The sequence below is a fragment of the Amphiura filiformis genome, chromosome 14 (assembly GCF_039555335.1).
Source record: "Amphiura filiformis chromosome 14, Afil_fr2py, whole genome shotgun sequence".
In the NCBI taxonomy this organism is placed as follows: Eukaryota; Metazoa; Echinodermata; class Ophiuroidea; order Amphilepidida; family Amphiuridae; genus Amphiura; species Amphiura filiformis.
The window spans coordinates 57966774-57994244 of NC_092641.1; the positions used below are offsets into that span (position 1 = coordinate 57966774).

General features: G+C 38.8%; 1 protein-coding gene across 1 annotated transcript; it reads left to right on the forward strand.

Moving 5' to 3' along the window:
* LOC140169528 (uncharacterized) lies at nucleotides 1–26899 on the forward strand. Its single transcript, XM_072192789.1, has 12 exons — nucleotides 1–103; nucleotides 1189–1227; nucleotides 1842–1969; nucleotides 2622–2865; nucleotides 9698–9776; nucleotides 13920–13963; nucleotides 21062–21394; nucleotides 21615–21950; nucleotides 22921–23178; nucleotides 23935–24057; nucleotides 24600–24621; nucleotides 26524–26899. Exons 1-12 carry the CDS (start codon nucleotides 1–3, stop codon nucleotides 26825–26827), a joined length of 2013 nt encoding a protein of 670 aa, XP_072048890.1. The 3' UTR covers nucleotides 26828–26899.
* Nucleotides 26900–27471: the final 572 nt, after the last annotated feature.

Sequence of the window (27471 nt, forward strand, 5' to 3'; positions counted from 1 at the left end):
ATGGAATTCGCTGATTATCGCAGGACAAGTGAACAACAGGATATATATCAGCCGTCAAGAACATTGTCAATGAACAAGATAATCATCAAGAAGAAGACTGTTGGTGAAGTACTGATTAGTTAAAATTGTGATTGTGTGATTATTTTTGTATTTGTTGTCATATATTGTACCAATTATATTTTACTCTCAATTAAAGACTTAGATTTTGTTAGCTGAATCAAACAGTGTATTTGTGTTGTGCATTAGTGTGAATTTGGGGAAAATGTGATTTTGGCCTTGAGTCAGTACGACTCGTAAGAATATACTGATGAGCCATTATGACTGAACGCAATGATGTGTGATGCTATAAATTGGTTCACATATAAGGCTACATAATTATATCTTTTTACAGTATTTTCATTTTGTTAAATTTGTTGATTTATTTAAAGGAAGTCTCCGGCAATCACAACATTATGCCTTATATGTTAGAAAAATAATTATCAAGCACGAATCATGTGGTTTTATTTAAAACAAACTTAAAACAAAATAAAAACAGCCGTCTCTCACCACGCGATATTCACATTTCCCGGGTACCGAAATTGCCTGTGGCAATGGCGTCTCAGTAACACAATGAAGGTTGACGACAGAGCAGCACTGTGATAGAATACAGCGCCTCCGTTTTTATTTCTTGCTGTAAAGTGGAAATAATATATGACACATATGATAAGCAAGCCAAGTGTCAATATGAAAATGAAATGATATGATGCAAATTACATTGACAACAGCAATGAAAAAATATTTCTAGGTTATGTTATAGTACTTTTTCAAACAGAACCTCATAACATAAAGTAAAGACTTCAATGTTAAAACTGATATTCGCCATTTTCAAACTTATTCCGTTTACTACCAATTAACATCTGCCCTATTAAAAAAGCTAGCAATTTAAAAGCTTTTTTAAAAGCTATCAATTAAAATTGATACTCTGCTTTAAAAATCCAATATATATATTTGTGAAACTATGATAAAAAACTGCACATATTTTCTTATTATGTTATTTATAATTGGATATATCTCAAATCAAGAAACATGGATATATGGCATTTTTTATTTGAACTCATCACTTATTGATGATAAATAAAATGGTGATGATAATATACATTTGATTTTCTTATATTTTTTAATTTTGTTTTGTTTGTTTGTGATTTACAGTACCAGATATAGGTACTCAAGCACCACCAACTGGAACAGGTATGTTTCTGCTTAATGTGTTACTCTCTCTTCTTCTCCTGCACCCATCCACTACTACCGGGACTCACAGCCACTTGTCTTTTTTTTCACACCCCTTTCCTGCATGTTTCAATGACAAAAAGATTCCATGATATAATGTCCCACAAAAGAAAAAGCCAATTCCACTCCCCCTCCCCATCCTAGATCCATTCTCCCTCTTCATCCCAGATCCACTCCCCCTCCCCATCCTTGATCTGGCAATGAGTGCGGAGGTCAGTATGCGATTCTTTGATTACAGATCAGTCCTCAAAAAATTCAAAATCCTTATCTGTGCTTACAAAATAAATTGTTGGTGTTTAGGATTATTGAAAAAATTGTGTGTCCAAAAGAACTGAAATTGTTTACACATGATTTGGGCATGTTGAGTTTGGGCTCTGTCTTACATTACAGTTCCCCTGATTGGTTAATATAATCATCTGAGTAACCAATGGAAATTGAGCTTTTATCCCCTTCAGCCCTACTGACTAATCTTACCATGTCTCTGATTGGCTCAATTAATGATACAAACCTCATTTTAACCAATCAATATAGTTCTGAGAGGCCGACTAACCTTTTCTCTTATGTGTGTACAAAAGGTGTGAAGTATGGCCGACTTTCTTTCATGCTGGAAGAAATTGATGATGTACCAGCTGTTTGGGATGATAAATATAATGATCTTACCGACCCGGATACAGTAGCACTTATCAGTGGTCTAGACCGTGAGGTGTGTAAAATAAATGATTTATTGAACACCATACATGCTGAGCCAACCACATACTAAAGAGTTCACAATTGTAGGTGACAACAAACATTTTTTTGAATATTAAAATCAGATTGTTTTGCTTAAGTTAACCAAAGTGGTTCAACACAATGCCTAAGCGTTTACAATTCCAATTATGAATAAAAATTAAACAAATTGTCACTCAAATGTAAAATATTGTTGATGTAAAATCTTGAATAAATCATGTGAAATTTTTCAAGTGTGATATCAGGCAAAAAAAAGTCAAATAAAAGTCTCCATGAACTTTCACTATCTGACCATTAGTCTGGTGCTGAAATAGGATATTTTGTCTTGACTCAAAAGTAGTATCTGCACATTGAACATACATGGTGCACTGGTAAATGAGCAATTCCAGTTGAAATCCATACACTTCCTATGAAAGACATGACTTTAATCTTCCACACAGGGGTGTGAATTTCAAATGGGATTATCTGAATGAGTCACTCCATTTGAAATCTACACCCCCTGTGTGGGAGATAAACGTGATGTCTTCTATGGGGATGTTTTTCCAACTGTTATACCATAACTAAACCATTGCCAAAGTTGTGCTTCCCCCCACCCACAATAATTGTCATTGTTTAATTTTCCACTGCAGCTCACCGATATCTTCGGCCCTGCATTCTCCAACTGCTTCCAAAACGTACGCATTGCTGACCTATTCGAAGCCCAAGGGGGCGGCATTGGTGTCGTTGCCGGTGTGGAATTTGTCAGTCGAGAATGTGGTGTGAGTTTAGAGGATATCCGTAGCGAGTTCTTTGCTAATGTTGACAATGATCAGAAGATCGGCGGTTCCATTTATGAATTGGACAAAGATTATTTGCAGGAAACCAATGTAGAAGGTGCGTAACACCAAATAGGTCTGTTGCAGTTGACATCCATATAGCTCATATTAAAGACACGTCCTTAATCTTCCACACAGGGAGTGCTAATTTTCAAATGGGTGACTCTAATTGAAATCTACCCCCCCCCCCTGTGTGGTGGGTTAAAGATTGGGATAGCCCAATAATATTGCCATATTGGATTATCAGAAATTTATTGGCAAAGACTAGAAATGCTGCCTTTGAGCTTTAGGGGTACTGAGGATTGCACATTAAACACAGAAAGCAAGCATAGAGGTTGGAAAAGTGTTTAGGCCACAACACACCTGACACTATTGTTAAAGCCATATTGTAACAAATATACCGTGCAAAAATCAAAACTTTATGTGCCGTAGTTGTGTCAAAATCCGAGATTTTGAATAAACCGTCTTAATAAGACGGTTTATAGGATAGAAATGTTAGTCGAACACGTATGCAATGTTCATAACACAGTACGTACACGGCGTGCGGGACAGTTATACACATACATCCAGGGACGGATCCAGGAATTTTCAATGGGGGGGGGGCGCCCAATTTGAGGTGTCTGAGGAAGTGAGAAACTTTTGGAAAATGAAGATCCAATTGAAGCCATTTGGTGGACTATTATTGTGTGCAATTTTAGTTTGTAAAAGCCTAAAATATGCGAAGGTATAAGGGGGAAAAGCCCCTTTGGAGATTTGTTTATATATTCATACCTTAAAGTCACCGATTTGCAGCAATTTCTGAACACAACGCCGCTTTTGTGTGCACCGAGCCACTGCCGCTGCCGCGGCTCGGTGCCCCCACCCCCTAAATCTGCCCCTGACATGAAAGGATCGTACCGTATTACGACCGCAGGAGCAACACGCATTGGCGCTGGTAGTATAATTCCAATTTTCTTTGCTTTACCCCACTTGTTCGACTCGAAATTAAAAGGGGACATCTGACAGTAACAGCTAACATTTTGTGGAAAAGAAATACTAATCTATTTTAATAGAATGTTACAATACCCTATGGCTTTATCCTTCTGGTGCACTTTGTGATTCACAGGCACACCCCGGTTGTTGCAGATTTGGATGTTTGACAAAGATATCGTCCAGTTTGTATTTGTGGGCTGTTGACACAGTAGCCTGTTTTCTTATAAAGCTTAAAAAAAATAAGCTGACTTGCCGGTATCGTCCGACCCCAAAAATCTGAAAAAAACACGGTCGCTTTTTTTTGTTTGTTTTGAAATTTGACTATAAGGAAATATCATATTTTGGTTTATAATATTCAAGTATGTGTTTTATTTATGATAAACTGCAGTATAAACGCATAAAACATCACTTTTCTTGCTGACCTAATTTCTGCATTTGTTTCCTTAATTTTGGCAGCGTAAATATACGTAAAGCGCATACTATCTATATTTCTCTAAAATTCTCTATGCGAAGTATTAGCATCAGGTTGTATTTTGCAAAATAATAGCCTAATTGTCCCCTGGCCCTTCCAGCTGTTGATAGCATTTTAAAACGAGGAAAATTGTTTAGCTGGCTACACAATCATCCTTGTTTTCAGTTTTCCGCTTCGCTAATTCCGTTAGCCGAGCCAAAACGCCATCATCAACTGGAAGGAGCCAATTATAAGAAAACGCTACATGTGTAAAATTGCCCAACTCGAACATTCAATGTCCGAATCAACGGAAATCTACAAACTAAACTTTTGTTGTTGATTGAACCATACCCTAAGAAATCAGAAGGTTATGTTAAAATCACGAAATACCCCTCACTTAGAGAGCGTGGCTTAATGGTTATGATACTTGGGTTTGAGGCACGAGGGTGGTGGAAATTTGGTGGGTATTGACTTGGGGGAGAAATCTGACATTAATTGTCAACATATCGTTATGAATTCGGCAGAGTGACGAATCGAGAATTTTGAGCAAGTTGAGTTTTTGTATGCTTATGATTATGTTTCAGGTTATCTTTTATTTCCAGCAAAAATTAATGGTAAATCTTACTCACCGACATAGTTATTGAAATTTTGATTTGGACGAATCGCGCCTAAATGCGATAAATGAATTCGGCAGAGAGACGAATCGTATACTTAGCTGTACAAATCATGTTGATCTAGAGTATTGTATAGCGGAAAACCCTGAATTTTCTATATTACTGTAGGTATCTTCTATCCAAGGATACCAAAATAAGTACAAACATTCCCCACATAATATTGCTGTGGTTTAATAATGTGAGTACGCGCCCGTGAACTTGGAAAAATCCCGGAAAATCATACGCAAAATATAAGCCAATATTGTTATTTTTGCTTTAAAATCATCCAGTTTTGCTAAATATTACAGGGATGACTATTTATAACTTATATAGCAAGTTAAGTCTACATAGCCTTAGGACAACCAGCAATTTCTACACAAATGCCCCAAATCAAAAATGCGTGCTTTGGTTTACACGTAGTTGAATACGTATTCAACCTCTCTCTGCGCAGTGATTGAGACATTTTAGATACAGCATAAAGCCGAATAGCTGTTAAAACGCGTTTAGAGGGATATATCGATTATTTCAGAACATGCAAATATTGCCAATAATTCGTGTTCATTCACTTCTATAATAAACATTTCAAATGAGTGCTCACGAATGTTCTAAATTTTTAGAAGGACCAATGGAATGGTACCAAGATTTTCAAATGCCGTTTACTCAGAACAGCAATTTTGCGTATTCGGCACTCTGCCGTGTTCATAACGATATGTTGATTAAAATGTACCATGGAGGTTTTTTGTTTTTACATTTCTGGAATTGGATGATCAACTCAAAAAGAACAAAAAAAAGGGAATACCGTCATATAGCCTATTCCCTAATCCCTAGCGTTCGCTTATCAAGCGTTGGACTTGCCCACTTCACTCGCACGGTTTAAGTTTTTTTAACGCACGTCTGTGACCCGCAGGCTTGGACGTGCATGAAATACACCGGTTAGTAAATGTATCAAGTTAAGCACATGTTGAATTTAGCCAAAATAACCAACCAAAAGTCACGAATATTTAAAAAAAAAATCGACGTAATGATAAGACAATTGTTTGGATTAATGGGCAATAAGAAGATATATTTTACATATTTTACACTCAAAAAACAATCATGAGATTGTCACTTTTGCCAAACGATTTTAGACGTGCAAGTCTTGATGAAGCTGTTGATCATGACGATAGTTTTGAGACAGAATATACCCCCTCCCCCCAAAAAAGGCCCTCCTTGGCAATTAGAAAATACTGTTGTGACATGATGCTTACATCAACGTCGCGGACGCAGTCTTAATTTTCAAATGTCGTTTATTCTTTTCAATTCAATTTAATCTCGAGATATGTTTAGTTAACAATGAAGGGGAAAATCACAATTGTGCCACTTTTAATAGGGAAGAGAGCTCTACATGTAAATCAATGATAGCATCAAGTTTATCAAGAATTCATTTGTGAAATCAAAAGAATATATTAATTCGGCACATCTTTGTGCTTCTTTCGCTGCTTGTAAGGTATCGGCAACACTGACTGAGCGAGATCGGTTGAAATGAGGTTTTGATATACACCATTTAGTAGAAACATGATTTGCGTCATAACATAATGTTTGGCCAGAAATCCAAGATGGCCCCCATTTGGTAGAGCGTAAATGTGATTTTTGAATGAGAGCAGAAGCATAAGTGTGTCATTTCCTTGTCTGTGGTTTAGACGGCCTTATCCTGGGTTTACGTTCCGTACCTGTGGCTAAGATGCCTTAACCTTAGCATATTGCAGTCTAAACCGAGATAAAGCATCTAAACCCCAGATAGTGCGCCGTAACACCAGATAAGGGACGTAGACCCCCCGATAAAGCAGCCCAAATCCCAAATAAGGCGCCTTAACCCTAAATAGGGACATAAACCCCAGATAAGGCATCTAAACCCCACATAAGGTGCCTTAACTCTAGATAAGGGTCGTTAACCCCAGATAAGGGTCGTAAACCTCAAATAAGGCATCTGAACCCAAGATAAGGCGCCTTAACCCCAGATAAGAGACGTAAACTCAAATATGGCAGTCTAAACCCCCGATAAGGCGCAGTAACCCCAGATAAGGGACGGGGGCAAGAGAGCCATAAGTGTGTCATTTCCGCCTTATCTGGGGTTCATGTCCCTTATATGGGGTTTAAACTGCCATCACTTGGGTTTACATCCCTTATTTAAGGGATAAGGCGCCTTGTCTGTGGTTTAGACGGCCTTATCCTGGGTTTACGTTCCGTACCTGTGGCTAAGATGCCTTAACCTTAGCATATTGCAGTGTAAACCGAGATAAAGCATCTAAACCCCAGATAGTGCGCCGTAACACCAGATAAGGGACGTAGACCCCCCGATAAAGCAGCCCAAATCCCAAATAAGGCGCCTTAAGCAGTCAGAACAAGTAGTGGAGACACAGATTGGTTCAAGATTGGAAGAGGCTTACGACAGGGCTGTGTGCTATCACCAAACCTATTTAACATCTACTCTGAAGACATAATGAGAACAGCTTTGGAGGGTTTGAAGGTGGAGTGAAGTTTGGCGGTACAAGAATTACTAACCTGAGGTACGCCGATGATACCACTCTTATTTGTAGCAGCAGAGTAGAGCTGATTGATCTTTTGAAGCGCATCAAAGAGGCCAGCGAAGAAAAACACCTTCTCCTGAACACAAAGAAGACAAAAATAATGGTTGTAGACAGAGAGCGGAAAAGTGATGAGTTTGTGATAGATGGACAGCAGATTGAGGAGGTGAAGCAATTTGAATATCTGGGTTCAATGATTAACAACAGTGGTGACAGCACAACTGAAATCAAGAGAAGACTGGCTATTGCAAGGACAACTGTGCAGGGCATGTCAAGCATATGGAGAAGCAGAGGCCTATCCATTGACCTCAAGGTACGCCTACTTCGTGCAACTGTGTTTTCAATTGCCACTTATGGATGCGAGTCTTGGGCTATGACCAAGAATGATAGGAAAAGAGTAGATGCTTTTGAGATGTGGTGTTACAGGAGGCTTCTACGAGTGACATGGAAAGACAGGAGAACAAATTCCTGGATCCTCGACAAGATTGGTACAAGTCTAACCATCAGAAGCGGCATAATGGAGAGAAAGCTGAAGTACTTTGGCCATATTGTCAGGAAACATGGAGGTGTAGAAAAACAGATTTTGCAAGGGGCTATGGAAGGCAAACGAGGAAGAGGACGTCCACCAACATCTTGGACTAATGACGTGAAGCTGGTTTCTAACCAGGGAATGCAAGGTGCAACGCACTTGGCATCAGATCGAGTGAGATGGCGTACTCTTGTGAAGACCACAGCAGCGCTACACAGCGCCACCTGACACAGAGAGAGAGAGAGAGAGAAGCCTAAATAGGGACATAACCCCCAGATAAGGCATCTAAACCCCACATAAGGTGCCTTAACTCTAGATAAGGGTCGTTAACCCCAGATAAGGGTCGTAAACCTCAAATAAGGCATCTGAACCCAAGATAAGGCGCCTTAACCCCAGATAAGAGACGTAAACTCAAATATGGCAGTCTAAACCCCCGATAAGGCGCAGTAACCCCAGATAAGGGACGTACACCTCAGATAAAGCACTCCCAACCCCAAATAAGGCGCCTTAACCCTAAATAAGGAACATAAATCTAAGATAAGAGAAGTAAACACCAGACCTGGCAGTCTAAACCCCAGATAAGGCGCCTTAACCCCAGATAAGGAAAGTAAACCCCAGATAAGGCATCTTAACCCCAGATAAGGCGTCTTAACTTCAGATTAGGGACGTAAACCTAGGATAAGACAGTCTAAACCCTAGATAAGGCATCTAAACCCCATATAAGGCGCCTTAACCCCAACTAAGGGACGTAAGCCCAGATAAGGCAGTCTAACCCCAAGATAAGGCGCCTTCCATCAGATAAGGAGCGTAAACCCCAGATAAGGCATCTAAACCCTAGATAAGGTGCCTTATCCTTAAATAAGGGACATAAGCCTTAAATAAGAGAAGTAAACCCCAGACCTGGCAGTCTAAACCCCAGATAAGGCATCTAAACCCTAGATAAGGTGCCTTATCCTTAATAATGGATGTAAACCCATGTTAAGGCAGTTTAAGCCCCATATAAGGGACATGAACCTCAGATAAGGCGGAAATGACACACTTATGCTTCTGCTCTCATTCAAAAATCACATTTACGCTCTACCAAATGGGGGCCATCTTGGATTTCTGGCCAAAAATTATGTTATAACGTCAAATTAATGTCAGATTCGGAATTCTTGGGGTCGACTTACCCGAAAAAGTGTCTTTGTACACGATTTTTGGTACTGTGGTTCAAAACTTTTTTTTTCAAGATGGCGTCCACGGCCGCCATCTTGGTTTTCTGGGTAAAAATGAGGTCATAATGTCAAAGTAATGTCAGATTCAAAATCCCAGTGGTCGACTAATGCAAAAAAGTGTCTTTGTACACGATTTTAGGTCCTCTGGTTCAAAACTAAATTTTTCACGATGGTGCCGGCCACCATCTTGGAATTCTGGGTGAAAATGATGCCGTAATGTCAAACTAATGTCAGAATCGGAATCTTTGTACTCGACATATCCGAAAAAGTGTCTTTGTGCATGATTATAGGTTCTCTGTTTCAAAACTTACATTTTCAAAATGGTGGCGGCGGCCACTTTGGATTTTGGCCTCTAGCGAAAAATGCCGGGATTTTCGCGAGGGACATGGATGCTATTTTGTTTCTAAATGGTCCATAGAAGTCGAATCAATCGTCAAACCTTACTAGCCAGAGAGTCACCAAATTGAGTTTTTTCACTTAACTATATATTTCTTTCTATTTTCACAGAGGTGTGTGGTAATGACTTTAGTTGTTTCAATGGAGGCTATTGTAAGCCCAGTGATACGGTATACTACAGCTCTTGCAGGTACGTAGAATTGTAGAGTGATGGTGACTTATTCTTTGGTTCGACTCAAGTTGTTCGGTAGTGACATCAATGCCGTTTTGCAGTTGGCTGAAGGGGTGCCGAAAAGGACTAGTTTGATGTCACTGTCAATCAAACTCCCAATTAGCTTTGATTGGTTAGTAGCGCATGAAAGGAAGGTTGATTCATCTGGTGGCTTCATAAGAGAAAAAATCACAAAAAATGGCCAAAAAATACAATACTTTTACAAGGCAAAAATCAACTTTTCTAGGCATTGTTGACATCTCCCTTCAGGAAAGAAAGTGTGCTATTACTAAGGCCTAACTTTTGAGCCGCTTTAAATGTTTGAAGGTGCAAAATTAACCATCAGGCACGTTACTTTACGGCCGCATTCAGAAACTCGATCATCGCACACTGAAAACATAAACTAGTCAGGCCAGGGGCTATTTTAACGTGCCTCCTGGCACGTTCGTGCAGTGAGATTAAAAATCCGTGCAGTGAGAATTCAAAATCCGTGCTTAAAATATATATACGCCATTAAGATTCAACACTGTGTTTTGGGTCAAAATAAAGTAAAATTGCTAAATTTTGCACGCTTTGCGCACACTGCTGGTCCATCAAATACCAGTTGTCACCTTTATTTTGAGCTAAATTAGTCTGAAATTGAAAATATCCCAGTAGAACTGACACAAATTATGCTCATATTTCCACTCTAAATGTTAATGCTTCAGCATCTTATTATGTTCTGGTTTGAGGCCAGAATCATGACAATTGTATTTTGGGATGCTCTTTGGACTAATAACCAGAGAGAGAAGCGTGTTATGGCTTAAATAAAGTGTAAAGCCTACGCATGAATCGCCAAAGTCGCATTTGTATAATTATCGAGAAAATCGGTCCGCGAATTAAAAAGTGGGCAGAAACATTTTTACAGCTTTGAGAGCAAGCCAAAAACAGTGAGAGCGCTGTTTACGGGCTTGTACCGGGAAAGCGAGGTGAAAGACTACCCATGCATTGCAACATAATGTTAAACTTTTATCAATTTGTAATCGACTGGTTATTATCAACTGTTTGAGATATTGCCCAAAAGGCCTCAAAACGAGCGAAGAAAACTGGCATTTTTGAGTGTATTTCAATGGGGGATTATTTTAATAATAATTATTTTTAAATAAAAGTAGTGTGTTCCCGTATAGTGTCAAAATTGACACGTTCGCTCGCTTTGCGCGCATTTGTCTTGGTAAAGTAATTTTAGTCCATGTAGCAGTACATTGTGTCGATTTGGAAATATTTTTGTGCTCCCCTTGGCCCGATGGACCGACGAGAGTAAAAAAAGCAAGGACGCAGCCTGGAATGACATGTAGGCGATAATGATATAAAGTCGGATCGATTGAGCCCATATTTATTGGTCGAACTATCATTTTAAAAATTTTGGACGAGTGGTAGCCGAGTCCAATATTTTAAAACTCATAGCGAGACCAATATATATATATATTGGGCGTAAAACATCAAATTTTATCATTATTATGTTTTGGATCAATACTTTCACACACTTGAATTCGTCAGAACATAATAATGAGGCAAATTGATAACCCCTCCGGCTCAATATCGGGAAAAAATCGATAAAACATATTTTACAGTGGATCTGGACCTCTTCTTTTAGGCCCATTTAATATGACAAACATTCACCATAATTATGGAAAACTTGGTGTGAAATAAAAAGGCTTAACAATGACAAATACGCCTTTTCTGAACTTATGCTCGAGGAAGTCTCGTCCTAAGTCCAGAGACCCTAGTGCATAATATACTGTGAAAATAGGCCAAAGGCATTCCGACAGATAGAGTTTATACAAACACCATCGATATGCATTGGGGGAATGGGGAAGGTTGAGCTCATAACCCGGTTAACCCGCCAAAGTCTGGTCTTAAGTCCAGATACCCCAGTGCACAATATACTGTGAAAATGGGCTCCGATGGTGACAATCTTGATGTTTTTCCTCAACGACACTTTTCATAGCTATATACACTAATAGTCCTGCCTGTTGCCTTACATAAAATCTGATTTAATTGTCAACTGTTCAACACGTATGTTCAAGTGCAAGGAACCACATCTGATTTCTTTATACGAAATCATTTACGGGAGATATTCATCATTTTCTACCCTGTATCCAAAGATTTTCGTCTGAATATCAAAATCGTGCATAGGACATTCACGTGTACCGATCCCGGGTATTGATTTGAGTATCTCTTGTGTACCAAGTAATTAATAGCCAGGCGATGTCGGTGTGCCAGGGTTCCCAGCCACTCAGAAAAATCAGGGTAAATGAAAATCCATTTTTCTAGACAGGGAAAACTAAAGGTATTTTAATGGTCCAAGAGGGGAATTATTATTTTTGTCATTTTGGCTTGCATTATGATATGTCTTGCACACAATCATTGGGCCATTCTAGTTGAAATCCATATGCCCCCTGTGGAAGACAGACCTTAATCACCTGCACACAGTGAGTATGAATTTATAATGGGGTTACCTGAATGGGGTTACCTGAGTCCATTTGAAGTATACACTCTATGTGTGTAATATTAATTAGGTCATCTCTTTATAGGGGATGTATGGAATTTTGCCTGTGAATGGCCCCATTTAAGGCAGGGCCGTCGCTAGACCATTTTCTCAGGGGGGTGTCGAGAAATAAATTTTGCTGGTATATAGCCTGATTTTCCTTTTGCTGGCACATGATTGCCCGGCGCTTCGTATAGAAGACACCCCTGACCCCTCCCCCACAACTGTAACCCAAGCTGCCCCCAGAATCCCTTTACCGGGAAACTAAGAGAACGAATTTTTGATAAATTGCGAGCGTAGCGCGCGAAAATTTGCTATTTCAATGCTAAAATTCAAAATGGGACCGAGCCAGGGGCAAAATTTCCAAATCGTCCCACTGATCTGCTACTAAACGAACATTATCTGGACAAATGCGCGGGAAGCGCGCGAAAAAATTGCAATTTCAATGTTAAAATGAACACAATGAGGACAATTATTGTCCTAAAATCGTGCTAAAGGAAGATGCATAGACCTTTCTTTTGGTTAATTTAGTTCCAGTATTTTGATCCAGCTCATAAGCTTTATGCTTATTCCAAGCATCAGAGGAGCTGCTACTAGCATTCATATTTTTGATTTACTTAATAGAAAGGATGGAAATATAACTGTCATTTTAAAGACTTCGTGATCGTGTTCAAGTTTGAGATGAAAAAAAGAAGGAATTTTAATGGGGTGTCTCGCAGATCTACTCACTGAATGGGTTTGCCAAAATAAATGCGAGCGAAGCGAGCAGCAATTTTGGCATTTTAATACTAACTGTTCCAAAAAAGGGCTTAATTTTAGGTCTAAAATAGACCAAAAGGGAGATGCAAATCTTTAATTTTTTCACAACATTTCTGTCGACTAAGCAGGGGAGGGGATTGACTTGTCACCCTGCCTATAGCCAGTTGTGTAATTTTCTTTTTTAAACAAGGTGGTTGGGTTGGAAAATATTTCTTGAAGTGAATCCAGCATATTCAAGCTAAACTGGTGAAGTAGACCTATGGTACAAAAGTGGAATAAATTCGCGCGGAGCGCAAAGATTGGCACTTTTTAGGTTTATATAGCCAAATATGAGGTTAATTCGGCCAGAAACCCATAATACAGGTGTCGGTGTCAACATGTTGGGGTGATTGTATGGACCATTTTGGGGGGATTTATCCCCCATCCCCCTTGGCTAATCTCCATTGCTGCCGATGAAGGGCGCGGTGCGGAGGGGTCATGGGACACATGGGACACATAATGTTGTCGATCTTGCAAAATCATTAGCTCTTTGCGCACATCATTGTAGCTAGCCTTGTAGGCCCATATACCGGCCCAATAGGGCCTATTACGAACTGAACGTAGTTTTATCCTCTCTCTCGCCTCCCCCACTCCCCCACTCTCTCTCCCCCTTTCTCCCCTCTTTCTTCCCCTTCTCTCTCCCTTTCTTTCTTCCTTTTTCTTTTTTCCTTTTTTTTTTTTTTTTGGAGGGATCGCCAGGGGGGTGTCGCACCCCAACCCCCCCCTATGGCGACGGCCCTGATTTAAGGTAGCGAACAATTTAAAAATAAATATGCTTCTTTGGTCTTCATTTACAGATGTTTGCCTAGATACAGTGGAAGTAGATGCCAGGATCTTATAGGTAAGTACTTTGGACAATTAAGTGATCGCATAATTTGGGGCAGTGGTGTGTTAGATGTCCGTTGTCAGGGGAGGGCCAAGATAACAAATTTCCTGGCACAAAGCACAGTTTTAAGAGGGACTGGACTTAGTCATTCCACTGGGCTGCTTGAAAAAGCACTTTACCAGGTGAATTTGTGCACACAAAATTTGGATCATCCTCGTTTTTAGTTTCCCGCTTCGCTAATTCTGGCCTGATTGGAGTTAGCAGAGCCAAAATGCCATCAACAACTGGAAGGGGCCGATGATAAGAAAACTTTACATGTTCAATGTCCCAATCAACTATAATTTACAAAATAATTTTTTGTTGTTGATATTGTGACGGGGCACCGAGCGGCTAGGTACGTAGCAAGTGGTTTTATAGGTGGGTTTGCCGGAGCTAGAATCCGGCTTCGCACTGGAGGAGACTGTGATGGACCTCAAAGAAAACTGCAGTGATACCTTGTTTTTACTTTAGCAATTTGCTACTTATTTATTCATAACGCGTGTCTTATCTGTATAACATACTACGGGTTTCCCACTATACTTTAGGGACGCACCATTTGATACTCAGTGGGGGAGTAGGAAGTTTTTCAAAACAACTTCCCCCACTACATGAGCAAAAAAAAAAAACTTTCCCCACCAACACTAAAAAAAAAAAAAAAACCTTCCCCACCTAACTGTGTATAAATGCATGAAATTAAAAAAAAAAAAAATTTGCCGCCTTCGGCGGCAAAAAAAAAACTTCGCCGCCTTCGGCGGCGAAAAAAAAAATCTTCCCCCTTCCCCAACTTCCTACCCCCCCCTGAGTATCTAATGGTGCGTCCCTTATCTCCACAAAGTCATAACCATCTCACATATTAATCAACACTAGCTTTTGTACTGGTCAGCAGGTGGTCTCACGTGTCTTAACAACAGGACAGCAGGTAACAGTAAACACAAGTTGCCGTACCACCAATAACACGCTACACAACAGCAACAGTCTGATTTGTAAACCCGGGCCAAATTAACATGGCTAGCTCAATAAGCTAACATACGCCACGCCGGAACCTGAAATACGCCCTAGAACGGTCCGCACCAGAGTGGAAAGAAAAATGTGTTAATATAATTATATAACATGTAAGGCCTACAAAAATCTAAGTTATTTAGTACAGAATGAAAATCTGGTCATAGTGGTCCCGTGCCAATATCAACGACACTTGCGCACGACATAGCAAGCATGTATTGGCAAGGTATCATCATAAAATCTGACAAAATACACAACTACCCATTGGCAAGCGAAAATTTGGGCAGCATGGCCCCACGCGGCGCATGCCAATAGGTATAATACATGCAAATGACATACTAGTATGCATTGGCACATATTAATGACAAATACATCTAAGTTTTTGAACGCAATTGAACATTTGCACATAGAGGCCCCCCTCTAGGTGCCGACCAGATTTTCAACAATACATAAAAGATGACATATGTATGTATCTTAATGATACATGACGTATGTATCTCTATGTACAATCACTCTTGAAATTACAACATAATAAACAATATAGATTTCAACAGACTATGTGTTATAAACAATAGCACTATACAAACCATTAGGCCCTACTATACCATTAGGCCTTGTCACTACCTCCATCACTCAGAATTTGGATTGGTCAACTACTTCCATCACTCAAAGCTCAGGCCCTCCATCACTCATAATTGGATTGGTCAACTACCTCCACCACTCAAAACTCAAGCCCTCCATCACTCAAAACTCGGATTGATCAACTCCTCTATCACCCAAACTCGGATTAGTCAAACTCCTCTACCACTCAACTCGGATTGGTTAAACTCCTCTACCACTCAACTCGGATTGGTCTAACTCGGCTTGGTCTAACTCGGATTGGTCTATCTCGGATTGGTCTAACTCGGCTCAGAATACCCGCAATACCAGGGCACCAGCCCACGTTGCACCAGGACACCAGTCCACGTAGCACCAGGACACCAGTCCACGTAGCACCAGGACACCAGTCCACGTAGCACCAGGACACCAGTCCTACCCGACGTGTTCCTCCTCTCTACTACCATTAACTCGCCAAATATCACTCTCCGCAGTATTAGGCCCCCAGACCTCCTCTCTCTCCACATTCCCCGATGATGTGTCCTGGGCTGCGCCACGCTACTGCATGGGCCCCTTGGACCTTCTCCCCTCTCATGGATCCGTGCTACTACCATTGCCTCTCTCTTTCATGCATTGAAAAGCAAACATACACGTGCACGGAACCATAACACAATGTCTGTTGAAATCACATATAATAATGATACAAATATACCATACCATCTTACCAATAACTTTCCGTGAGCACTTAATATTCACATATTACAAAAATAAAATACATGAATATTTATACTTCACACAATTCACAGGCCTAAATAAGATCATAGGCCCTGTACATGACATGTTTTGTAATAAAACCCTAATTAATCTCAAATAGTATTTGGGTGTGTCTGATCCAAATGTTAAAACCTCCATGATTTGACAAAATGTAATTTCGTTATTAAACAACTGCTTTTAGCTGAGGCTACAATGTTTGCATAATAATAAGCATGAATAATGTCAAAAGTCAGACAATATAAATAAACACATAATAAATTGTGAAAAGTGAGAAAGAGAGTGAAAGTATTATTTTCCAAACGAAAATAATACAACGCGAAAATATAATAATCCCTATTAATATTATACGCAACTCGCCATCTCTAATAATTAATCAAATCAAAGATCCAAAATACTATTCGGGGAAAACCCGAGTAATTGATGCACTTAGCGCATGTACATGTATATGTGCTACCCAGTAATGCGCTGTGCGGCACGTGTACCTTTGACCTCATTGACAATCTGCACGTCCGCCAAGCCATGTCAGCAATAATGGAAACCAAATAAATTTAATTACAAAAATAATATAAGATAGACAAACTAAGCCATTTCTCTCCTTCCGCTTTACCTAGAAAATTCTGTTATATACCAACATGAGCAGCAAGGAATACTATATTGTTTAGAAACTATGATTTTGAAATACGAACACGATAAAGCATGATTTTGGGGGTGAATTTGTGGCCAAAAACGACAAGAAATGTGCAGAGATGCTATGCTTTCCGTATACACGCACACGGAAAATAAAACAACAAAGCATTACTCGAATTGCTTGCAGAAAAATCGCTCAAACACATCCTAAAATTAATTTCACGACTCCCAAATCACCTCTACGTGTTCTATACATAATAATCTACGTTAATTGGGAATGATTTAATTACCAGAACCATTTATAATAATAAAAAGAATAAAAGAATAACGGAAGAACAAGAGAAATATAATTACCTAGAACGGTCCGCACTAGAGTGGGGAAATTTCCACCCTGGCGGGACCGCATGGTAAACAGCCAATCAGCGCGGCTCATTACCAGTTAATTGATTGATTGATAATGACGTAATGCAAAACGAATTTAAAGGCGCACTACGTGATTTGGATAGTAATATTAAAGGATACTAAATAATAATATTTAATATTTCGAATCCCGTCACAATATCTATTGAACCATACTCTAAAAAGACTATGCTAAAATCACAAAATAATACTTGCCTTCGAGGTGGGTGAAATTTGGTGGGGTATTGGGGGAGAAATCTGAAATTAATTGCCAACATCTGTAGATTCAATTCAGACTTCCACTTACACCATGACACATTTTCTTTGGAATGCTCTCGTTTTAAACGATGTGACAGGCTGTTTACATGATAATTAGTATTAGAGAATGCACGCCCCGGTCAGTCCCATGGGATTTAAAGGTTCACCTTTCACCGCCTAGGATGGATGGGATAAACGCGTATACACTCAGGACGTTAGTCAGTCACTGCCTATTGTTATACAAGACCCACTCAGTCACTTACTTAGGCACTGGAAACGATCGAATTCGGTATTAAAATGAGTAAAATTTTGATTTACACCTTTTCACTTAAAAATTGATTTTCTTGGTGAAATGAAAAGCAATAATTTTCATTTCTTCGGTAAATGTCAGAAAAACTATAATGCTTGATACTCTTTTTTTTTCAAACCCTGGTGTTAAATTTAAGTGTGAAATTTAGGCTGATGTTTTTATTTTCATAGGCTTCAACTTGCCCGATGAGCTTTTTTTTTTTTTCAACCTTTTAGCTTTAGTTAATAGTTCGCTAATGAAGGATTTTTCCCAACTCTCTAACGCACATCATAGGGGGCTAAATGTCATATAAATTTTCATTTTGATTTCACCATTTGTCACTCCGATTGAAATTTTTTTCGAAATCAACGCTAGAAATCTGAGGCGAGCAGCATTGTGAATCGATATCCCCGGGATTACGTAAGAAGATTGTGGAAAGGCTACAGTATTGCCAGAACCATGGATTTCCCATGAACCTCAAGATTGCGTCCATTACGGAGAAACCTAGGTAAAAAAACAAACAGACAAAATGGACAACATTGGGAAACCATGTAATTTGCAATTGTCAATCTCAACCATTAACCTGGGCACTCAATTGGGCTACCAAATCGCTGGTTGAGTAATCTTGCTGTCATTGAAAAAAGAACCTGTGATACCACAATGGAAATATCGATTATTTTTGCGGGTTGCTTTGGAAATAAATGTACTGAGTTGGACATTTTAGCAGTCAGGTTTACAAATCGGTGAGATCCAACCGGAAATTCTGACAAGACTATTATAGACCCGTACGATGTGCCTTATAGAGTTGGGAAAATTCTCTCTTTAGCGAACTATATTAGTTTCAAACGCTACCATCAAAAAAGCCCATGTGCGATGTTAAGGTCTATAAAAATCTTACACATAAAAAAAAAGCTTATTCAATCACTATTTTTTATGTGACATTACTGAAAAAAAAAAAAAAGTATTTTAATTTCAAAGCAAAAAGGTGTATCTCAGAACTGTGTTGATTTCAGCATGTACCGATTGACTTTCAGCACGACTATGCATCATAATAGAGGATGGTAGGTAGCGTCCTGAGTGTACACAATACGAATCTATTTTTGTATGAGGAATGGTTTTGTACATGATGCAGTCATGTCTACAGTAGAAGTCACCACGACCTTTGCAGGACTTAAACCCCATTAAAAGCTATTAAACCAAGATAACACTCATTGAAAACAGCTCAACTGATTAAATCAGATCTTCTTTGGTTAAATTCACACTACACACGTTTCTGTTTTACCTGTGCGGTATTGCAATGAACTGGTATTATAGTTTCAGTTGGGTAACCGATTATAAAGCAAACGAAAGGTAACAATACTATGTGCGCCTTTGTTCACGAAATGAGACAATAGTCTGCTTATTGTTAACCAGCATTCTTGAAAATAAGAAACATAATGGTTGTTGACTTAACACGGTTTGGAAATAATTTCTTCATATTTTTTTGTGTTATCTGTCATTTACATATCCTTCCTAAAACACAAAATTGCGAATATTTCCAAACACCTAAATTAGCTAAAAATTTAAGACATGTTACAAAACAATATTTTCTAGAATTGCAGAGAATACTTTAAATATTGGCCGGTTTTTTTTTTCACACAGTGACGTTAACTAGGCAATATCCTATACTTCTAACATACACTATTTGTAGAGGTCACGCGTCAATGGTGAGAGCACTGTGTATTGTGTATAGGAAAACGGACAGTAACTGCAGTATAGGATATACAATTATCATTAGTAAGTCAGCGCAGTTCTATGTGACGCACTTGAAGTTGTGAATTGACCTCTGTAAACATGAACATGTCTGTAGAGTGAATTGAATACGTGTTCGTCAACCCGGAACCAAACATAACAAACCGTATAATACTGATCAAAGATACGTCAGTCGCGGTATCTATATATATAATGTATTTAGGTCTCATATGTACACGATTCACGAATTTGGTGATCTCCTATGTCATTTTCTATATGCACGTGCCCTCTTACCGTTATCAAGAAGCTGGACAATCCACCTTTTTAGTAAGTGACCGCTTCGATGCGTTTGGCGGCGTTTGGCTCTGCTAACTCCAATTAGGCCGGAGTTAGCGAAGTGGAAAACTGAAAGCGAGGCCAAAGATGTAAACTATTGCTAAAAGTACTGTATCAGCGAAAAGTCTCAGTTACTCCGCCATTGTTCAGTAGTTTGGAATGAGACAATGCAGAAACTTGTTGTGTTCGTGACTATGATGATTCTCTCATACTATAATAATTGAAAACCAATGTAAATCTATTTTATGCACTATCTTCATGGATATCAAATGACTATCAAACAACTGCCTTGCTGGCAAATATAATTCGAATGACTGAGGAACCATGGGGTTTTGTTTCTGCTTGTTGAGTGCTGCAAGCTCATTAGCTTTCCAGAAATCATGCAGCCTGGTGTTCAAAGATATACACCTCGTACTAATTTCGTTCTAATAATCTTATCTGACACCCAACTTGGCGATCTATACACGGTTCACGTTTGCCATCGGCGTTCTTTTCACCTCTCTACCAGCTTCATATAGCTAAGAGTTGATTATTAAGTTCATTATCCAGGGCTTCGAATGCACTTCATAAACCAACTGGAAACATCTGTCACAACAGGTTCATGCAGGTTCCTACCATTAAACTTGAAAGAGTCTTCCTTAATGTTTCCGTTTCCAGGTAGAATTATAACCAACTTTAATATACCCGGAGAGGTAGCAGACAAATACTCCAAAATATCATGTAGCTGGTGATGGTATTGAACTATTTAGTACATTTATTAATTTGTTAGTTAGTTACACGTAGTTAGTTTGTTTATTTGTTTATTATCCCGCTAGGAGTCCAAGTTCAAATTCCTACCGGAACAAGCCCTGCAAATGAAGCTGTTTTGGTCATTAGTCTGCACATGCTATCCTGCAGAAGAGGTCCAGATGGGGCCATAGGGCTGGTAGCATGGGAACACAGTTGGCCCGGAAGTACATTAGAAATACTATATTGGTGAAGACAAGCAAGACTTGTTTATGTACTGATTTATTGGTTGATTTATTTATATATTTACTGTTACTGTTTGTGTATTATCCCATTAGGTGTCCAAGTTCAAGTTCTTATTGGACCAAGCCCCGCCAATGAAGCTGTACTAGTCAACAGTTTGTACACACTATCCTGCAGAAGAGGACCTGACGGGGCTACTGGGCTTATTGCGTGGGAACACAGTGTGCCGGGAAGTACAAATAGAAATACTATATTTATTGGTGAAGAGAAGCAAGACTTAGATCTTAGATACGACAATTTTGCTATAGATCCAGACAACCTATATGACCTAATCATCACAAATATGGCAATTGAAGATGAGGGGACTTTTTACTGTCGGAACTTAGCTGACAGTACTTCTGAAACAAGTGTAGTGAGGACTGTTGAAGGTAAGTTGACAATATAAACACAAACTAAAGTACATAATGCTGATAACATTTTGGTGACCTTATTTTGCATAATCATGTTTTTATGTATGGTTGATACAGGGTGGGGTGAGAAGTAAGTGCGTGGAATATACTTTAATATAGACTGTGTTTAATTCTTCTGCTGAATGTCAATGTTTTATTTATTTATTTATTTATTTATTTATTTATTTATTTGTTGCAGTTGCTGGGAACGCACCAGAAATGACACCACTTACTGGAGGTCATGTAAGAGTAATAGAAGGTGAAACCTCTGCGATTGTGTGTACAGCAACTGGCTACAGACCTGTGGTAACAATAGAATGGTATCATAAGATGAATGGAGGACAAGAATCACACATTACAAATGGTGTGACTCAAACAGAGGGAACTAACCCTGGTGACAGTGAATTATTTGATGTAGTGAGTACACTACAGTATACTGCAGATAGAGGATATAATAATGGAGCATTAAGATGCGTCACAACTGGCCAACAAGCTGCACCGAGTCAAGAGAAAATTGCACCACTGAATGTTCAGTGTAAGTTTAAATTTGGTTTTCATAGACAATTAATGCTTATTGGTACGATTCAGCCGTAGATGAATATCCTTGACATCGGTAATCAGAAACGTAATATAAAACAGAAACGTAATATAAAAACAAGGCCGATGTGAAATATGATATCACATGCATTTTTATAATCACGTGGTACGCTTTCATTAGAGAATAAAGGATAGGATTTTGTCTTTTGCCTATCCAATATCGTGTCATAATGGATGGGCTGGCCAATATTTTGAGTAGTGGATGCCGGCGCAGCCGGTATACACTACGATAAAAAATATTGGCCAGCCCACCTTTCTTTAATTCCCATTCTTATTCAGTTTAAGTATAATAATAAGTATAAGTAAAAGTTGTTTTTTTAAAAAAAAAAAAGCAAGTTGCTTTTGTAAGTACATCCCCGTTGTTTTAAATGAACGAAACCGTTACGAACATCTAAGCCGCCGAATCGCGTTCTTAATTCTCGCACGTGTATTACCCGAACGCATTATCGCGCGGTCATTGAGGATCTACAAGTGTGCCGCCGTTGCGTGTCGGCGCGCTCACTGTCTTAAATGACTATCCACTATCGTGACATAATGCATGGGTGAAAACCAATCAAATTGCGTGTATTCTTGACAAGACGCAACTGAATTAGAATGAGTGATCATTGACGTATTTAAGGGAAGGTCAGTGTTATCCATATGTGCAAACATAAAATTAGCAATGCATTATAGAAAGCTCACAATGCGTTGCGGAAAGTTCACAACGCGTAGAAGAAAAACAGTGTTCTGATTGGCTAAGGATAACAATGCCTTATGGAATTGTCGTAACGCATTATAGAATTTTCACAGCGCATTTATATTGAACCTTGTTGCTTGCGATATGCATTAGTTAAATGTACGTTGTGTAATGCAATCACCAAAAATGATCGTTTACACATTTGTGTTTACCTTTCATTTCATTGTAACAGATGCACCCATTACCAATGTGCAGTATGGAAGAAATGAGATCAGATGTTCATCTGATTCTAACCCTGCGGTACCAGAACCCAATGGATATCGTATCATCATCAACAACACGGATGAATACACCCCAACATGTGCAGATGGTGTATGTACCCTTCCTTTATTAGTCGATTATGACACAGATGTAAGGTGTAATGCTACTAATGAAATAGGCATAGGAACTGATACTACAGTGGCTGTAGCAGGCACAGCGTCAACACCAGGTAAATAATTAATTTTCTACAGGCAGAAAACTAACCAATATAAATACGCCCTGCAGCGAATTACGTGGCTCTGCTATCTACACCGCCAGGCGCACGTTACAAAATAAGTTGAATTTATACTCCGTCGCTGAGCGACGAGCGATTGGTCAGTGACCAATAAGGTAGCTCGCTTTTCTCAACGGAACAAAAGGAGTTCTATCTCATTGGCTAAACCCAATCGCAATCGCTCAACGATGTAGTATAAATTCACTTATAGAGTTGTCTTTCCAACCCGCCGACAGATTCAAAATTCCATTGTTGAAGGGGACAATAAGCATGTAATGTCTCACTCTCTCTATAGAATTTATAGCTCAGAGACAATAAGAGCACATTCTTAGACTATTAGGCCACATAATTGCAATGAGATGATTTGAAGTGACCGCCACTTGAGGTCATTCTGAGTATTAATTCCTAGCTATAATGTAAAAAGAGAAGCATGTAGCGGCCGACAAATCGTAACTAAAGGTCGCAGATAGGGGAAACTATACCTTATTGGATTCCTTATGACCAGACGAGTAATTTGGTATACTTTAAAAAAAATTATGTTATAATTTTGCCTCTGTGTTACCTTAATTGAACCGACCAAAATCCCTGACACTTTGAAGAGGGCAACACAAGCCAAATTAATTTTGTTCATTACCATTCAGGCATGCCAAAAACACTTTCAAACCTTGTTCCAAAGATTTGGTCTCTTACTACTTGTTATTGTGTTTGTAGGCGCTACACAAGGAGTACCCATTGCGGCAATAGCTGTTCCTCTGGCGCTCATAGCAGCAGGGTCGATTGCTTTCGCCATCATTGTATTGTTGAGGCGCAAGAAGGATCCTCAGAGCACATCAGGTATGTATTTATTTATTTATTTATTTATTTATTTATTTATTTATTTATTTATTTATTTATTTATTTATTTATTTATTTGTTTATTTAATTATTTATTTACTTATTGGTGTTTTTACAGCATTTTACTCATAGTAAGACAATCTATTTTTTGAATAATAGAGCGTTCAATCGCAAAAAGAGAGAGCGTATAAACATTCAAAGAACAGACCTTCCAGGTAGTCGTTACTCTGAGTTTCATGCTTTTAAGTAATCGTCACTGCCTATTCTGAAAGGTCTATTCTTTTAATATTTATCTATTTATTTATTTATTCATTTATAACAATATATTCCGAATTTAACTTTTATGTGTAATTCATTATAAATTGGATGTTTCCAGACTCTTTAAATAACATCTGTAAAGCAACTTTGGTTTTACTAAATACATTACAAGTAATCATCATTGACTCTTATAAGATTTTAATGATATGACTTTTCATTTTTCGTAACACTAAAATAAAAAGTTATTTTATGTTCTGTTTATTTCGATCTGTTTACTTTCACAGATGCAAATGATTCTGGTTTGGCGTAAGTACACTATTTATTTCCTGTTTCACAATTGGTGTATCAAGCAGATGTTAGTGCACAATATGGACCTTACAATTAATTCGGAATTTAACCTTTATGTGTAATTCATCATAATTTAAATGTTTAACACTTGTTACGAGTCGTACTGACTCAAGGCCAAAATCACCTTTTACCCGAACTCACACGAACGCACAACACAAACACACTGTTTGTCTTTAAGTCTTTAATGGAAAGCAAGATATGATTGGTACAATATATGAAAACAAATGCACATACAAAAAAAATCAAGTATTATTATTCTTTAAACTAATTAGTACTTAGCCAGCATTCTTCTTCTTGAAGATAACAGAGTTCTTGCAATGTTCTGGACGGCTGATGTATATATCCTTAATCACTTGTCCTGCGAAAATCAGCGAAGTCCATTGTACACTTGCATTGATAAATATCCTTGCGAATAAAATCTTTACACAAAAATGGCGTTGCTTTCTCCAAACCGTTATCTCCTTACGCTGCTTTCTCCAAACGTAACTCCTTGCGCTGCTTTTCCAAACTTAACTCCTTGCGCTGTTTTCTCCAAAAATGGTGCTATTTCCACCTTTCACACAATATCTTCAGGAAGCAGGACTGCGATGCAGTTGTCCCCACTTATTTTGACAGCTGTGTCGTATCAAAAACCATAGATCATCATATTTAGATAATCTATGCATAAACCAGACTTCAGCAAGTCGACAGAAGAATATATATTCCTTTCTTGGAAGTATTCTAGATCTTCTCCGACAACACTGGCAGGTAGTAGTGCACTGACTACATAAATTAATTCTGGTTCGCAATTTCCTTTCTTTGAAGTAATTGGACTGTAAGCATATTAGCTAGCTAGCACAGATCAACACCATAAACTGTGTCAATAATAAAGGCTATCACAGCCTGTCAGATCTGTATCCAGATGATAGTAATTGTAACCTTTTCCATAAAGTCCGACACAATCCGCAGTGAGACCATATGTCTTACTTTGGTCCATTTTCGTAGCTCCAAAATAATAACAATAATTTCAGCATGTCGTTGAGGACAAAACAATTGCCGTGTGTGCAAAAAACGGTATCCGCACTTGATGAGATCCATCTACATAATCTTCATCGCTCAAAGGCTGAACTTGTAGCACTGTAGGAATCCTCCATGGCCACACTTTGAAATACTCTCTGAGTATCCAGAATAACTGGTTAACATTAAATAATCTCTTTTTGAGAGCTATAGCTATATCCATTCACATTACAATCATATCGATACAGGTCTGCCAAGAATTACTACCAACATGGTGTTTTGTAGCCAATCTTGGATTTTCCCAATGTTCTAATAAAAGACATTAACATTTCACCTTACATCACTTCCTGTGGGTTTTTCCCGTGATGTCATTGTTTCTTTACAGTCTCAGAGATTTTCCCCTTGACATAAGTAGTCTTGATAAATGATGTTGTTATTGCATTCATCTGGGTTTTTCCCTAGATGTCATAATAAACAAACTATTGCATGATTAGAAAGGTAACTTCCCCTATTTCATGATATAGGATTAATACAGGGTACATCACACACTCCAGAATGTTTTATTTACACCTGTCAAGCAACCTTGCTTACAAATAATCACTATACTCAGTGGCGTAACTAGGGGGGAGGGGCAAGAGGGGAAATGTGCCCCGGGTGCTATCACTAGGGGGCGCCAAATCGGCCTCACCCGCGTCTAGGATATTCTCGGGTGTGTGTGTGGGGGGGGGCTACCAACCCTAGTTACACCACTGACTATACTTTACACAATACGAAAGATTTTGACCGATACCATTTTGTGACGTTCTGTAAACAATTAAACATATAGTGATTTTGATCTTTTTTTCACTTAAATTCTGTTTAAAGTTTGAGAAATACCCAACAACCAGATGCAACGGAATCTTCAGCCGGGGCTTCAGCACCTGAAACGTATACGGGTCTTGATCCACGAACACGTGAACAAAACCAGGAATATCAAGAACCACAATCTCAACTATCGGGTACACAGTCCCCTGTGTATGAGGATATTGACGGCGATACGAACACGGAAGATGGTGCATATCAGGAACTTGGTCAACCTGCACCCCCACCTGCACGTGATAATTCTCAAGCTCAAGCATACGTTAATGTGAATCAAATGCAAAAGGGCAAACGGGAAAAGCGGCGTTGATAAGGACAATTTCGATGAGAACAATTATTTAACCCTGTTAGTGTCATTCTGCCGTTATCACAAAAACACTTCTAACATTTTGTGAACTGACACCCACGTCTAAAGACACACACACGAATACATCCCCTACGTCTACCTTAAGGCTAGGGGGTGGAGGGGTTGGTGGGTGGTTACAGGAAACAGGGTACAGCAAACACACCCCTACTTGCATTTCGTACATATTCCAGGAAGCGAATTATTTTACCGTTGTTAACATTTGAATAATATGAAAAAGTTTGGCACAATATGAGCATATTTACCACACGGCAAGCATGGGAAACCCTATTGTGCTCCCCATTGTTCACTTGTTATGGCTGATCGGTTTCATCGAAAAAAATAGTTTTTGGTACTTCGCAACAAGTTTTATATCTATGGAAACATGAAAGCATGAATATTCATGTTGCGTCCGTGAAAAACAAACAAACAAAGAGCGACAGGCTGATTAGCTATGTACGTTAAACGGACGAGCCCCTCTGAATCATGCAAGAATTTGGCTACTTTCCCACAGAAACTTTTGAAGTAAAGTTTTGCTTTTAACTTTCATATCCCGAGCGTGGAGCATAAGTTTTTTGCACTGTAAACACACACTGACGAAAAGAAAACAG